Raw genomic sequence first — 15,927 nt, 5'->3', positions numbered from 1 at the left:
TCCAGTGACAGAGCTCAGAACCTGAGGGAAGGACAGGCTGAGGCCTCAGGAGAAAGCCACCCTTAGCTGTGACAAAAGGGGCAGGACCTGGGAAGACTGGATCACCTGGAGGCACACACGTATAGGAAGGCCTGGACTTCCATGGCCTGGGGCTCACACATCTAGGAAGGCCTGGCCTTCCACGGCCTGGGGCTCATACATATAGGAAGGCCTGGCCTTCTTTGGCCTCCAGTTCTTTCCCAGAAGAGCCAGCAGTCTCCTGTGACAGAAGAGTTGGGTAAACAAGAGGTCCTAGCATTACCAAGCAGAAGATTCTTAATGACCCTAATTATGGCATGATTACTTCTTTGAGGGCTCTGGTTTGCAGACCTCCCCAACTCAGATACTTCCTCCCCCCCACCCCCCATCAGTGAGCAGTGTGATGGATGGAGCCTACTGGGCTTTTTTTTTTTTTTTTTTTTTTAACCTGGAAGGCCTCCTGAGTGCTTTCGTGCTTCTGGCTGCTTGCCAGGTTCTCCCGCTGCCACTGCCTGGAGACTTAGATTTCCTCCGTGCCCTAGGCCTAGTTACTTCACTATTCATTCACCAGAGCTTAAGGCTGTCTCTGAGATCCAGAGAGGCAGAGCTCCTCACTCAAGATAACACAGGAAGATGGTGACAGCTCACTGCTCTCCAAGCAGGTCACCTGATGAAGCCAGGCCATGGGAACCTAGGGCCACCTCAGGCAGACAGCAAGGCTGGTAGGCATTGGTTAACTTCACGTTGCTGCGGTTGGGCTTTTCAAAGCCTCCAGGCATGAGAACTTCCAGAGTTCTTCATGTTCAAGGCTAACCCTGGGAATAGAGAGGCTCTTTCTCCATTCACAGGAAGGTCCTCCCTGAACTGTCACAGCTCTTCTTGCCCCCCATCCCACCTCCTCCCCACCTCTTCAGGGATGAAGAGAAAACTGGTAAGTAAAGAGCGATAGGAACTGCATGCTGAAGACGCCTCTGGAGACTGTCTGAGAGAGTTTCTGCCCCCGTGATCTCAGTAAGCAAGCGAGGTTAGAGATGTGGTCACACAGAAAATGGAGGTGGCCAAGCTTAACCACAGACCACCACCAGCGCTTGGGCCTGGTTGGGGTTGAGCTGTAGTAGATGCAGCCAAGACCGAGGAGATGTTTCCCAGTGTGTCCTTCCTTCCCTGGGGCCTGGCAGCCCATGGAGAAGGCCAGGCCCCACCCCCAGCCCTGGCACCCTTGAGGGTTTACTCTTCCAGTTCCTGGCCTGCGCGTCCCTGATGCCAACCAAAACACAGTGCTCTGCACTGGGAGGCACTGGCTGCTGTCTCCTGTGGCGACAGGGATGTAGACAGGACTAGACTGAGGACTGGCCCACCCTGGGGGCCACTGCAGAGGTAGCATGGATCTGGGGGCTACCAGAAATGTAACCTGAATTGTATTAGCACCTTGATTTCAGATGGACTCTTCTGAGATTATCTGTATACGCTTCATAGACTCTCTCTCTCTCTCTCTCTCTCTCTCTCTCTCTCTCTCTCTCTCTCTCTGTGTGTGTGTGTGTGTGTGTGTGTGTGTGTGTGGTTGGTTGGTTGTAAAGCCTAGTTCCCAGACACCTTTCCTCTGCCCTCCTCTCGTGCACTCTCTAGTTTGTATATTCTGTTACTGTGTTACATTTGGGACAGTTAGTGAGTGGGTGTTGCTACATTGTTACTGATCAGAGTGAGGGTTTGCTTGGCCTTCCCGGTTTGACAAGTGGGGTATTCCTGGGTCATACAGAATAGGGTAGCTGCTCTAATATCCTTGTGTTCCACCTGGTTCTCCCTTCCCCTGAGCCCTGGGGCGAGCACTGATCTTTCTGTTGTCTATTTTTTGCCTGTTCTAGAATGTCTCAGAGAGAAGCCTTCTGTCACCCACCACTATACTTCCAAGTTTCCTCTTGTCCTTCTGTGGCGTGCTAGTTCTTTCTTGGAGACAGAGTCTCACTGTGTAGTTCTCCAGGGCTGGGATTGCAGGTCTTTGCCAGCACACCCAGGTTGCTCTTTTCTTTTTAATTGTTAGATAATATTCAATATTCCATTGTGTGATGCACCATGGGTAACCCACTTCTCTCGGGCAGTTTGTAGACATGGTCTCCCTTGGTAGGGCTGTTGTCTGGAAGTTCCATGGGCAGCACTAAGCATAGGACCCAGCAAGCTCTTACCTCGTGGTTCCCAGCATGTCATTAACAAGGACCTTCTCTGTGATGTTGTCACAGGCCCCTTGTGTCCAGGATGCCCACCACACGCCACTAATCCTCATCCCAGGAGCCTGCCATATCGTACATCAGGCAATGACAGCATGATGGACAGTTGTTGTGACTAGCAGTTAAGTTGTCCCTGGCCTGTCTTGCCATTCCCACGGCACATTCATTCAGTGCTTAAAACCTGCTAAGAGTTGGGGGTCACAGTGAATACCTGTGTCCTAATAAAGGGTTTGGATTGCAAACCATAGAAACAATTCAGTCAATCTGAGCAGAAGAGCTTCGTGAAGGAGATAGGACAGTCCACAGAACTGGTGTGTCCCAGAGATCCCAGCCTGGGCAGGAATAGAGGGGCCCAGGTACAGCAAGAACCCAAGACCACTGTCCCTTCTGTAACAGTGATTTTCAGACCTGGGCTAAGAAAAAGGAAACAGTTTTATGGTATAAGATACAAATTGTCTACTTCATTGTTGTTGTTGGGTTTTCATTTGTTTGTTTTTTTTGTTTTTGTTGTTGTTGTTGTTTGTTTGAGACAAGGTCCCACCATGAATCTCTGGCTGGCCTGGAATTTTGAATGTAGATCAGACTATTTGCCTTGGGCTCCTTAGTGCTGGGGTTTAAAAAAATGCATTAAAAATGTCCAGCCTTGGGGCTGGTGAGATGGCTCAGTGGGTAAGAGCACCCAACTGCTCTTCCGAAGGTCTGTAGTTCAAATCCCAGCAACCACATGGTGGCTCACAACCATCTGTAATGAGATCTTGACTCCCTCTTCTAGAGTGTCTGAAGACAGCTATAGCGTACTTACATATAATAAATAAATAAATCTTTTAAAAAAAAAAGAGTTGCCTTGGTCATGGCAACTTTAGAAAAAAAAAATGTCCAGCCTTGTTTTATTTTTGCCTGGAAATTTGTAGACCAGGGTGACCTTGAGCTCAGGTGATCCTCCTGCCCCAGTCTCCTAAGTGGTGTAATTACAGGCATGTGCCACTGTGCCTGGCGCAACCTGCTTTTTGCTTGCTTGCTTGTTTTTTTGAGACAAGGCCTCACTATGTAGCTCTGGCTGTCCTGGAACTTACTATGTAGCCCAGGCTGGCCTCAAACTCAGAGGTCCTCCTGTCTCAGCTTCCCGAGCACTGGGATTAAAGGCTTGCGCCATTATACCTGGCTACAACTTGCCTATTTAAGGAGCACAGTTCAGTGGGTTTTGTGTATTCATAATCACACAGATATTACCATTAATTCTTGAACATTTTCATCACTTCCAGAAGCAGCTTCGGACCCACAGTCAGATGCTCTGTCCCTCTCTCACGCCCGCCCCCCCCCCCCAGCCCTGGAGTTCATTAATCTGCTATTTGTCTGTTCGCCTCAGCCAGCCTTATAAATAGAGCCACTTAACAAGTAGTCTTTTTAAACTGGCTTCCTATATTTAGGGTCAAGTCTCAAGATTCATTTCTGTATCAAGCATCCATGTTTTACTCCCTTGTGGGTGTGTGTATGTCCTGTTTTAGGTACCAACATCCTGTTTTTGAGACAGGGTCTCTCACTTGGCCAGAAAATCACCAATTAGACCAATTAGGTTAGACTTACTGGCCATGGAACCACAGGCTTCTGCGTGTCTTCACCCCCCAGAGCTGGGATTGTAAGTGCATACAACACTGACCGGTTCTCTCTCCCCCGCCCCCCCCCCCGTGTGTGTGTGTGTGTGTGTGTGTGTATGTGTGTGTGTGTGTAATGTGGTATGTTTGTGATATGGTATGTATGATTGTGTGTGATGTGGTGTGTTTGTGATATGATATGTGTGTGTGTGTTTGCGTGCGCGCACGAGCTCGCGTATGTATGAATGTATGATTCTCGGTGCACCTGTGAGGTCAGAGGAAAATTGGTAGGAGTCAGTTCTCTCCCTTTTACCATGTGAGTTCCGATGGTCAAACTCAGATCCTCAGGCTCAGAGGCAAACACCTTTACCCACTGAGTGATCTCTCTGGCTCATGTGCCCAGCTTTTTTATGTAGGTTCTGGGGATCAAACTCAAGTCCTTGTGCTTATGTGGCAAGCACTTTATCTACTGAGCTATCACTGCCCCCTTGCTTTTTATTGCAGACACGAGCACTTTCCTCTGGCGTTTGGCTACCCCCAGTTCTGTGACACTAAAACAAGGCCAAGAGAGAGATAGAATGGCTTGCAAAGTCACATAGCAAGTCTACTGAGGGAGACCACACAAAGACCCAGGCCCTCACATCTCAGAAAAGAGACTGGACATCACTGTCTGAGGCCTGGTTGGCTCGACAGCTAGTCGTCATAGATGGGAGGAGGAGTGGGGACTTATGTCTGGCACCTTCCAGGAGGTTAGGGTGGGCATGCCTACCCTGGAAGCACTGTCCTGCTGGGACTCCACAGCAGGTACTTTCTCCATGGAGGCGAGGATATTCCCTGTGAGACCAGGAGGCTGTAGAAGTTGAGTCAGGTGCTGAGACAACACAGGACTTTGGGCTGGAGAGAAGCCTCTCTTGTTCCCCAACTGGCAGAAAAGCTCTTGGCAGGGCATTTCTCAGGCACTTGGCTGGTGTGACCAGTCTGAGGAGATGGCTTGAAGAAGAGGGACAGGTGGAAAGAACCTTGCCTGTGAGAGCTGACCCAAGTATCAGCTGCCCAGTTTCTGAGCCACAACTCTGTGAGCAGAACTGGATGCTCCTCTGCCCAGCAAGCTTCTGGAACATTCTCTTCTCACTGCTCGGTGCTGGTCTCTAGGGAGATGGAGGGATAAGGGGATAGTCAGTTGCCACACGGGGGAGGCACACATGTCAGCAGTACACACATAACAGAACGGCCCAAGAGAGACTGGCAGGACCTGTAGGCTAGAATAGGTCCAAGAGACCTCTAACTAAGCCAGGGTTCAGGCTCTCTGGAGACTACCAGGGCTAAGAGGAGTAAACCAGAAGGGACAGAGGGCAGGCTGGGTTGGCAGGGCAGGCCCTGGTCACTGGGCTGGTGAAAGTGCACCCTAGCTTTAGTGGGGTTTTGAGCTCAGGATAGCTGGGATGTTAGGGAGAGGAGACCTGGCTAGGGGGTGGGAAGCATGGCTTGAAGAAGGCCAGAGAAGCAGGCAGTGTGGTAGAGTTGGGTTTGCAGGGCCTGGGAGAATCCCCTTGCAGAAAGGCAGGAGCCACTGGCAGTCATAACCAGAGGCAGAGACAAGGTGGCCTTGGTCACAGGCTTAGGTCACCTGGTTACTGAAACTGGGAGGGGATAAGATGACCCCTGTTGGGGATGCACAGGGGGAGTAGAAGAGATCTTGCAGCCATGGGTAGGATAAACATTTACCTGAAGCCAGGAAGAAGCCTAGCATAGAATCCCAGATCCCAGATCCAGATCCCAGTTCCAGATCCAGGTGGGACACCACCTTCCCTGCTGCCGTTTCAGATGGAGCTCTCATTTCCTTTCTTATGTGGATTGAAGTGAGGTGACTGGGATGCCAGCAGGCAAGGGTCAGGGAGTTCTGGCCATGCTGCTGGTACACCTGTTGGGCTTTGCAAAGAGGTTCCCCTCCTCTGCTCCCAGCCAGCAGTTCATGGAGCCTGCCCCATAATCTCCAAAGCAAAGCCTGTCACCCACTTTTGCATATTCAGAGACTGAAGCCCAGAGAAGAGCCTAGAATGGCCCTGCCATGGAGTAAGTCAACAGCCAGGACTTCTTTCGACACTGTAGTTGCCTCTTCCCTGATGGGAGGCAAGGGCAGATGTGGTAGCTGGGGATTGCATGGCTGAGCTCTGCCTGCCTGGCTGTGGCTTCCATTCCCACCATCTCTTGAACACCGAACACATGGAAGTGTATATGTGGGGCCAGCCTGTGATTTGTATTGGGAGGTGAACTTGGGTAAAAGTCTTTAGGTGGTACAGGTTTTGAAGGCATGAAGGAGTCGTGACGAGCAGCTGGGCTTGGCACTGGGTAGCAGGCCTGGAGTCCCTGGAGAGAGGCCATTAGTGAAGGTACAGCCTCAGTCGCAATCAAAGCCCTGGGATTTGGGGCGTGAGAGAAGGGGCCGTGGAGAAAAGTTGAGGTCTGGTACCATTTAGCGGGATTAGAGTCCAGGAAGAGAGTCTAGGAGAGTTACTGGTGAGGATCCAGCCTCCTTACACTGGCATCCCCAGAACTTCAGAGGAGCTGGGGTCATGGGATTACCACCAAGGGCAACAGCAGTTGTGGAACAGAACTAGGCTGGGCCTGGGAGACAAGCCATGTGTGCTGTGGATGTCAGACTTGGAGAAGTGGCCCTTTAGCGCCCAGAGGAGAGTGATCGATGCCCAGACACTGGGGACGGAGTTATTTACACTGTTGGACTTTGGTTTTGCTTGGGTTTGCCTGTGACTACCCTGATCTTTCCCGCTTGGGTTAATATTCCTGCTGTGGCTTCCTTCAATGATGGAGCATGACCCAGGTGCTGTAAACTGGAATTAGCCCTTTCCTTCCCAAGCAGCTCTCGGTTATCAGAGCAACAGAAGCCCTAAGACACCTTCGCATAGAGACTGGCATCTGAGGAATCAGTCACACACTGTCTCTAGGAAGCAGCCCTGGGTCCTCCTGTCCCTGGCTAAACACCCCTGCCACCCCCATCTCCCTCCATCGTGGGCTTCACTCATACCCCCAGCTTGGGGGCAGCAGAAGCAGCCGAGTGGCAGAGGGAATCTCTACACATGCCCTCCCTCTAGAGAGCCAGACAGGAAGTATTTTGAACTCATATGGCCCCTGTAGCAGCCCACTTGACCTACAGTTCTAGTTAAAGCAACCACGAACTGTTCGTGCAGAGGGGCCAAGTGTGACTCTGTTCAATAAAGCTTTATTTATGGATGCTGGAATTTGACTTTAATAGAATTTTTTATGTGTCACAAGATATTCTTGTTTAAAGTTCATTCCCCCAGTGGTTTAAAAATATAAAAAACATTCTTAGATTTCAAGCTGTACAAAAAAAAAAAAAAAGGTAGGAAACAGGTCAGATTTGGCAAACCAGTGGCTATAGTTGGTTGCCAAGCCGTGGGTTTGAATAAGGTTCCCTGGAGCCAGACTGCCTGGGTATGATTTTTAGCTTTGCTTTGTGACTTTTGTGAGGGCCTGCGTCTTTCTGAACTTGATATTTCTAATATATAAAATGGGGAGGGTGAAGACAATGCACTGGGAATGTAAAAGAGAAAGCAACTTTGGAAAAAAAATAAGTTTAGTATTTATTCCAAGTAAGTACCAAATGTCCGTCGCAAGAGTTACTGTATCTACAAATCTATCCCCAAAGTTTGTATTGAAAGGACATGAAAATACATGACCACTCAAAAACAAGCAAAAACCAGTAATAACCTAGAGTGTCCTACAACCAATGCGTGGTGGGCAGGATGGAAAACAGCCATAGAGTTGAATATTATTTACCTTTATATTTAAAAAGTTAGCTGGGAGTGGTGGTTTGTGCCTGTAATTCCAGCACTTGAGAAACTGGCCAGGAGTCCAAGGCCAGCCTAGGATACTTATTAAGTTCAAGAGCAACCTGGGTTACATGAGGCCTTGTCTCAGAAAAGAAGAAAATGACCTTTGATGCATGCTATGACATGGTTAAACCTTGGAGACATTTTGCTAAATAAAAGCGGCATCATTCAAAAGGCCATGGATTCCAAGATGGACAATCTCTAGAACTGCTAAACCGATAGTGACAGAAAGCGGCGTGGTAGATCCAAACCTGAGGGGTGGATGAGGAGGAATGAGGGTGGCATTGCGGGTGGGCTTCGGGGTCATTGTTGGCATGGCAGAAATGCTGTGGTATTGAGTAGTAGGGTTAGGGGCTAAGCATAGCTTCTCAAATGCAATAAGCATATGCACACTGAACACCACAGTGCGTGCTGTGCCAGGGTGAATTTTACAGATGCAAAGTGGTTTTTGATAAAAAGTGGGACACTGCTTCCTTCCCGCAGACGCTTGGTAGCACAGTGCAAGGGAAGCATGAGTTTGGGCCCCATCATCTCAGGATCTGGTGGGGACTTACAGCTTTGCGTCTTAGAGGCCTCAGAACAGGGCAGGCTCCTCATCCACACACCGGATTCACCATACTGGTGACACCCAAAGAGCTGGGCTGAAGACTGAATGATGCTGGGGTTCCCTGGTCACATCTGACCAGCACCAGCCCTGGGAGGCCGAGTCCTGGGGAGGAGAGTGGGGTCCAGACTGACAAGCTGCATTTGGAAGAGGCAGTTCAACTCTCATGGTGCCTCCCACCGTCCTAGGTCTCTACAGTTCCCGGTATGCTGAATGCCGCCTGGGCCTCGATGTCTTGGGGGTGCTGGAACAGACCCTCAGATGGTGGGCTTACAGGCCTTGGTTTGTTCAACTGTCAGACAGCTTTAGGAGAGGGTGCCTGCCACTTTAGGGGGGGTTGATGCCACTTTAGTGAAGCATGAACAAGTGTGGCACTTCCCAGTGCCAGCCGTGTCTCAATCCCTCGGTGCCTGTTAGTGTTTATGATAATGGATTTTGTAGAATGTTTATTTTGAAAGTGTGCTATTGCCAGGCTCTGTTCCAGTTATGGGGGAGACAGCAGAGCATTAAAAAGACAAAACTCGTTGCCTTCATGGAACTTACAGTAAGGGTGGGCAGACAAACAGAATAAGCAGATACATTATATCTAACAATGCTGCTGAGAGAATAAAGCTGAGACCAGAGAAGGGAGCTTGGGGGTGGGGGGTGGGGGAGGGGCTCCAGGTCTGCAGAAGGCCATCTGGAAAAGTCTAAGGAACCCAGGTACGATGGTGCATGCCATCAACCCCAATGCTCTTGAGGCTGGGGTAGGAATATCAAAAGTCCAGGGCTAGCCTAAGCTAGACGATGAGCTGAGAGACAAGGAAAGAGAGGCCATGAAGGTTTCCAATGAAAGTGAAAACGGAACCATACTAGGTATGAGTGGCAAACGCTGAAGACGTCAGTGTGACCGACGGGGAAGAAGTCAGAGGACGAGTCGCAGGGACACGTCCCAGGGACCTAGGACTTCCAGAAGGGCTTCCAGAGAGGATAACCTCCCTGCTCTAGGTTGGGGTAACTTCTGCAGGACTAACTCCTCACACTTGCCCTGACTCACAACCTGTGCTTTCTCCTCCAGCACCAGCCAGGGGCCTCCATGGGCGCTTAAGGGCCAGGCAGCAGGGCTGCGGGCACGAGCATGGTGAGACACCAGCCCCTGCAATACTACGAGCCCCAACTGTGCCTCTCATGCCTCACAGGCATCTATGGCTGCCGCTGGAAGCGCTACCAACGCTCGCACGATGACACCACGCCGGTGAGCTTCCCTGGGATGGAGTCAGGGGCATCCAAAAGCCCAGTGATGGGCCCGGGAGCCGAGGGGACTCGGGGCTCAACTGTCTCTGTGTTGTTCTGCATGGGCCCATTACCCTTCCAGGGTTCAGTGTCTTCCTCGGAAAAGCTGGGCCATAGTGATTCCTGAGACCCCTGGCCAGGTGGAATGGGTAGGAAGGGGCTTATCTATGTGGATATAGATAGTTATTAACTGTCTTCTGGTAGTGGTGGGGACAGATACTCCAGGGGCCTGAGAAGAAAGGAGTGTGTGTGTGCGCGTGTGTGTGATCTAAGAGGGGTCACCTCAAGAAAAACAGTTCACAGTTCCCACAGGTCTAAAAGGCTAGGTAGGGATGTCAGGAGGGAGAGGGGGTGGGGTCTGGCCATCCTGGAGCCTGGGAGCTGATAGGGCCATCACCTGGGACCAGGGCCCAGTCACCTGAGCTGCCTGCTTGCCAGGGCCGGCAGCAGGTGCTAAGCTGGATAAAGAGGCCTTAGTGCTGGCTTCCCAGCCAGACCGAACTGCACTCCTGTCCCCCGGGCGCTATCAGCCAGTGGATCTGGTTTCTTCTCTGAAGGAACCCAATTCCTCTGTGGTGTTTATCTAAAAGCTTTGCTGCCTGGAGAACAGCTTTTCTCCTCCCTCCTGCTTGTCTGAACAAAGAAGCTAGCCTCTGAATTCACCAGCCCCGAGCAGGCCGTAGGATCAAGGATATAGCCGCTGAGCTGAGGTAGGAGGAGGCTCAGCCAGGCATGGGGAGGGCAAGGTACTGGCCTACCTGCTTCTCTCCTCCTGACGGAGGGAGTGCAAGACAGGAGGCAGGAGTCCAGGCTATGACCCCCGTGAGAAGCATGGACGATCAGAGTGAATCCAGAGCAGATTCCTCACGGTGGCCCCGCTCCCAGCACAGAGGAGGAAACACGGCTAAACAAAGCAAGGCTGAGGAAGAGGAAGGGACATGGCCAAGGCCACCGTAGCCACAGCATGGGCTGGCATCCTGGGCACTATGTGTTGTGACCATTCTCTCTTGGGTAGGCAGGATTTGTCTGCCAGGGAGAGACACAGACGAGAGCTGACAGACGAAGGGTCTCAGGTGCCTCTTGCAGTAGTAGTCAGTGGCTGTAAGCTGTGCACATGAGAGGGAGAGGTAGTAACATACCCTCTCATGGGCCAACATGTGAGACAGGGTTGTTGAGTGATCAGCATGGTACCACCTCTGAGAAGACATTAAAAGTCATTCCAGGTGCTGAGCCTCAGCTGCTACATCACTGAGTGGGAAGCGGTCAGATCAGTGATTTCAGCATCTTGGGTCATCTGCTTTGTTCCATAACAGTCCACCCCCCACCCCCACCCCACAGACCTGGGCCAGGCAGCAGGCTTCCCTCTGGCTGGCACCCTGTCTGCTCTGTGGATCAGTGCTGTGCTGACAGGCTCCGCTCCTGTTGCATGGAGAAGCAGAAGCCAGGGACTAGGGAAAAATCATCCAATGGTAACAAGCAGAACTGGGGATGGAAAGCAGTTGAGGGGTGACCAAGCTCCTAATAGAAAGTCCACCAGCCAGGCAGCCTTCCCAGGCCATGAGTCAGGAGGGAGAAGGAGGAAAAAGGGACTTTGACTGTGAGGAGCTGAGGGGTGGAGAAGGTGTGCCCAGGCAGTGACCAGGAGCCTCGGTGATTCAGGCTGTGGGGACACCAGAGTCTGGGGTGCTGGGTATGGAACTGAGGCTGAAGAAGTGGCAGAGACTTCAGTCTGTTCTGTCTCTGCAGATGGCTGGGCTCACCTCAGGGGACCCCAAAGTCAGCTGATGTTGAGCCTCTGAGGCTCATAGCCTGCTTCTTCTCCTATTCGAGCGAATGTTCTTTCTCTCCGTTCTCCGCTCTCCCGATCCCCTCCTGCCACAGCAGTGGTGACGAGGCTCTGCTGAGTGCCCTTACCAGGCATAGTCAAGGGCACAGAGGTCTGTGGACTCAGACAGCTGGCGCAGGTTAGGCATGGGGTTCAGTTGGTAGGGTGCTTGCCCTGGGTTTGCTTCCCAACATCGGATAAGCCAGGCATAGGGGAACACAGCTGTGTGTGCGATCCTACTACTTGGGAGTAGAAGGGGGAGGATCAGAAGTTCAAAGTCACCCTCAGTCACTTAGAGGGTACCAACTAGCCTGAGTTATTCGAGGCCTGGCCTCAAAACAAACCAAAAGCAGCCTGTGAGGAACGGGGACTACTGGGGCTACAGGTACAATCTGCAGGGCAAGTAGAGGCTATCGCTAACTCAGGAATAGGGCAGAGAGGCCTCTGCAAGGGTCCCCCCCACTCCATATCTCACCTGTGCAATGGGAGGCATTGCATGGATGAGCCGTGCCCCTTTCATCCTGGAGCTAGGAGTTAAGGCAGATAGTCATGGCAAGAGATAACATTATTGAGCACCCACTGTATGCAGGGAGCAAATTATTTACAAACAATGCCTGGTTAATTGTTCCAACAACCCCTGCTGTCCACCTTTAACTGTACACCCATTTCACAGACGGAGATGTTCAGATGCAAAGCAGCTGTGCAGGAGGTCAGGACAGGTCTGCAGCCACAGTTGCTGGGGGGCTGGAGGCTGCAGCAAGATGGCTTACATTGGTGCATGAATAACTAATAGGAGCTCAAGGAGAATGGGGCCAGGAGCAGAGTCAGGAAGTTGTGACTGAGGAGCGGGGTCTGGGGCGAGGCAGGGTTGTCCTCTGATGCCAGGCAGGGATCCCCAATGACAGTCTCAGTCAGGCCAGGATGGCTTCCAAGCAGGCCCTGGGGATGAGCAAGATCACAGAGCTTGGAAAAGGACTCTTCCATGTAGGCCACGCTCCGCCCACCCACGGCGGCCCTCGGTACCATTCCGAGCTTTTGTTCACAGGGCACAGCATATGGAAGCAGGAAGCTGGAAGCTCGGAGATGGACTGGCTTCTCCTGCCCCTGGCTGAGGGTGTGGAGCAGCAAGGCTGAGGGAGTCTCACCCGACAGCAAGGAAGGGAAGCAGAGCTTTTTATAACTGGGGATAATTAATTGGCTGTTGTTTTTGAGTCATTACTTTAATACTGCCAATTAAGGACTCAGTGACACAGTACTGTTCTGGTTGTCCCTAGCCCTCCTACCTCTGGCAACACCGCCACCCCCACCCCCCCACAAGTCCCTAGGTCCCCTGAAGGCAGCAGTGTCAAAACCAACTTCCATACTGAGAGGGATTTAGGTCAGAGGCCTGGAGGAACTTCCCAGCCAGACACCAACAAGCCGAGTATGTTAATCAGCTGTCTTGCACGCCTGTACTATACTTGCTTTTAAAAGCTTGTTATGACCTTAATTGATCCTCCTAGCTTGTAAATGGGGCTCCAAGAAGAGTGATTGATTCATACTGAGGGGCCATTGGCACAGTGTGTGCGCCCCTCACCCCTGTCCCAATCACGTTTCCAGCCTGTGTCTTCTCCCCTTCCACCCTCCAGTGTGCCAGGCACTTGTGTATTCAATCAACAAACCTATTCTGGTACATGCTCACGGATCACAGTTGTGTCTGACCTGGTTCTCTCCTCCCTTGAAAGAGAGCCCAGGCTGGGAAAGGTCAGGGGACAGATATGAATAGACACCCAGGGAAATCAAAGCCAGGCCCAGGGAATGCTGGGTGAGAGTGGGTAGTAAGTGTATGGAGCAGGGTGCCTGTTGCTACTGACTTGTATCTGGGAGCTAAAAATCATTGCACCTCATCTGGGGAAGAAAAAATAGGTTACCTGGGAGGCCTGAGCCTGCAGCTATACTGAGCAGCCTAGGCCTTAGCCTTGGGCCAAGCTGTGCAAAGGCCCCCGATGTTAAATTATGCAGAGTACCCCAACAGCTCTTGAAAGGGAAGCCAGACAGCCAGAAGAGTTTGGGGAGGTGACATGTGTACACGCATGTGTGCTCATACACACATGCACATGTGCAAAGGTGTGGGTCAGGGGAGGGATGTCACAGACACCCAGAAGGTCCAATCATAGGCTGACCCGGGCAGAGCCCTGGAAAGAGTCCCTCTCACGCCAAAGTCTGGGAAGCTGGAGGCCACTCTAGAGATGGCAGACTGTGCTGTAAGGGCATGAGAGAGGCTTTGGGATGGACAGACAAGTCTGTGTCCTCAGCCCCAGGGGCCTCCCTCCTGGGGTGGATGAGTGCTTCTCTTGCCATGAGTGTCTGCTGCCTCTCTCCCTCCCCTCCCTTCCACACAAGCCAGTTGGCTTCTCCGTATCCTGGGCACCTCATCCTCTCACCACAGAGGTATGGCTCCCATTGTCCAACCCCCGCCTCTCTCTCTTCACCTAACTCAGGTCTTCCCACCAAACGAGGCATCACTCTCCTTCCTCGTCCTGTGGCTCTCACAACCACAACCCTTTTGTCCCAGTGCTAGCCTTAAGGACCGGGATTTTCTGGGCCTCCCAGTGGACTCAAGGCCTGGCTCAGGCTTGACAAGGTGTGTTAAGAGGAATGCAGGACGGACAATGGCGTGGAGAGTGGACAGTGACTGAGGAAGTTGCCTGGGGGTGTGTCTGGCTGGCATCTTGCTGACCACTGCTGGGTGGGACCTCTAAACTCTTGAGTGTTGGGGTCTAGAGAAGGAAGATGAACCTATGTGATAAAGGGCCTGCTGTATTCCGGTCCTGCCTCTCAGGGTTCTGGCTGTGGTTAGCAAGAGAGGATGCTGACTCAACCCTCGGGTCTTCCCAGGCCACCCTTGAAGCTGAGATTGGCTTGTTCTACAGGTGGACAAGAAGGGGGATTTCCCGGCTTCCTGTCCTGGCAGCCTGTGGTTTGAGTCTTGGATGGGTTTTTGTAGGGGAAGAAAGACCGCAGGGTTGGCTTGGTGATGAAGCCCCTTAAAGCAGATTCCAGGATATGGTTAGACTCAGCTACACACAAACGGGCAGTGCTGGCCAGACCTCTGTATCTCTAACTCTGCTTTTGATACTGCCCAGGCTCTCAGGCAAGCTCCAGGCCTCTCAGCCTCAGCTTGCTTGCTGGTTAAATGGGGTATTAGGTGGCAGGTACCCATGCGCCTCCTGTTCATGTAAGAAGAGACCCTGCTCCAACCTTGAAAAAAAAAGTGTCCCCTTCCTACAGACGTCCCACAATGGCATGCACCTTTCAGTGGCTCCAGGGACAGACCCTGGAGGGTTAGGAATGGTCCCCTATATTTCATTTATTTCCACAGTAGTGTGGAGTGAGGAAGAGACCAGGAGAGGACCTCCTGATATCTTTCATCTCCTCTGGGAACAGAACTGGCAGCGCCTGGGCCTGAGTAGGTAGAGGCTGGACCACCCCTTAGGGACAGTATGTGAAGTGTCCCAGCACGGCCTGAGGGGTGCTCAGTGGGTCATCCCCAGGGTCGTCCAGCTCGGCTGTGCCTGAAGGGTGGCTGAGAAAAGAGGAGTTTCGAGTTGGGCCTGATCCCTTCCTCCCACCTAATGAGCTGCTCTGCGGGTGCCCTGGCAGAAGCGAAGACAGACAGAGGCCTAATTGCCCAGCCTTCTGTAGCCTGGAGAAATAAATCCAGCCGCTTAGGCTGCCAGGAACTGGCTGGCTGTGGGATTCTAATAATCCCCTCCCAACTCGACCTAATGCTACCATCTATCTCAGCCCTGCCCGGCTGCCCCTCCCCCAAATCTCCTGGGCCAGAGCCAGCGTAATCCTGCCAGGGCATGCCCATCTCTGCCTCCCAGGAACTCCTGCCCCCTTCCCAGCCTCCACTCTCCCTCCACTCCTTCATTTGGAGTTGAGCATGGGACAGGAATTGAGCATGGACCAGTGAGTTGAGCATGGGACAGGAGTGTCACTGGATGCTGAGATGCGCATGGCTCTAGGACTCCCAAGCAGAGCTGAAGCACACGAGGCACTGGGGCAGCTAAGCCGAAAGAAAGTCTGTTCAAGGCAGAGTCACACACCGGAAAGGATTTCAGATAGATTGAAATGTACTTTGCCTATTCTCAAATGTTTCTTCTGTTTAGAAAGCATGGAGAAATTTGTTGAAGAAGTCAGATAGAATGGAAAGTTGCCCAGGGCGTTGTGCTCTGGGCAGGCTCTGGAGACCCTCTTGGGCGGGGTACTGCTGTGCAGAAGGATGGGCGGGACTCAGAGCTGAAGGTGAGGCTGTGCATTCCCTGCTGTAACAACGACTTAAGTGTAGTGTCTGTGCTCAGCCGCTTTCCTCAAGCACAGAGGCGGCTCTGAAGAAAGTTAAAGGGGGTAGACCTGACGACGGGAAAGTTTAAATTGGGGGTCTGAGGCGTAGCTCTGTAGGCAGAGTGCTTGCCTGGCATGTGATGTGTCAGTCTAATGAACTTGATGTTCAGACTTCTAACACCATGGAGTCCCAGCA

General features: G+C 52.0%; 1 protein-coding gene across 2 annotated transcripts in view; it reads left to right on the top strand.

Annotated features, from left to right (window-relative positions):
- Window positions 1-15,927, top strand: part of Gdpd5 (glycerophosphodiester phosphodiesterase domain containing 5) — a 79,137-nt gene that overhangs the window by 33,239 nt on the left and 29,971 nt on the right. For both annotated transcript variants that reach the window (XM_029480154.2, XM_021167108.3), the window contains exon 4: window positions 9,363-9,539. In XM_029480154.2, coding sequence (XP_029336014.1) covers window positions 9,423-9,539 — 117 coding nt within the window. In that variant the 5' untranslated portion in view covers window positions 9,363-9,422. The remainder of the gene's footprint in view (window positions 1-9,362; window positions 9,540-15,927) is intronic.

Source organism: Mus caroli, unplaced genomic scaffold, assembly GCF_978045245.1.
Source record: "Mus caroli unplaced genomic scaffold, Mus_caroli_1 scaffold_8, whole genome shotgun sequence".
Lineage (NCBI taxonomy): Eukaryota > Metazoa > Chordata > Mammalia > Rodentia > Muridae > Mus > Mus caroli.
Note: the sequence above shows the minus strand (reverse complement) of the source record. Positions and strands in the feature narration are given on the sequence as shown.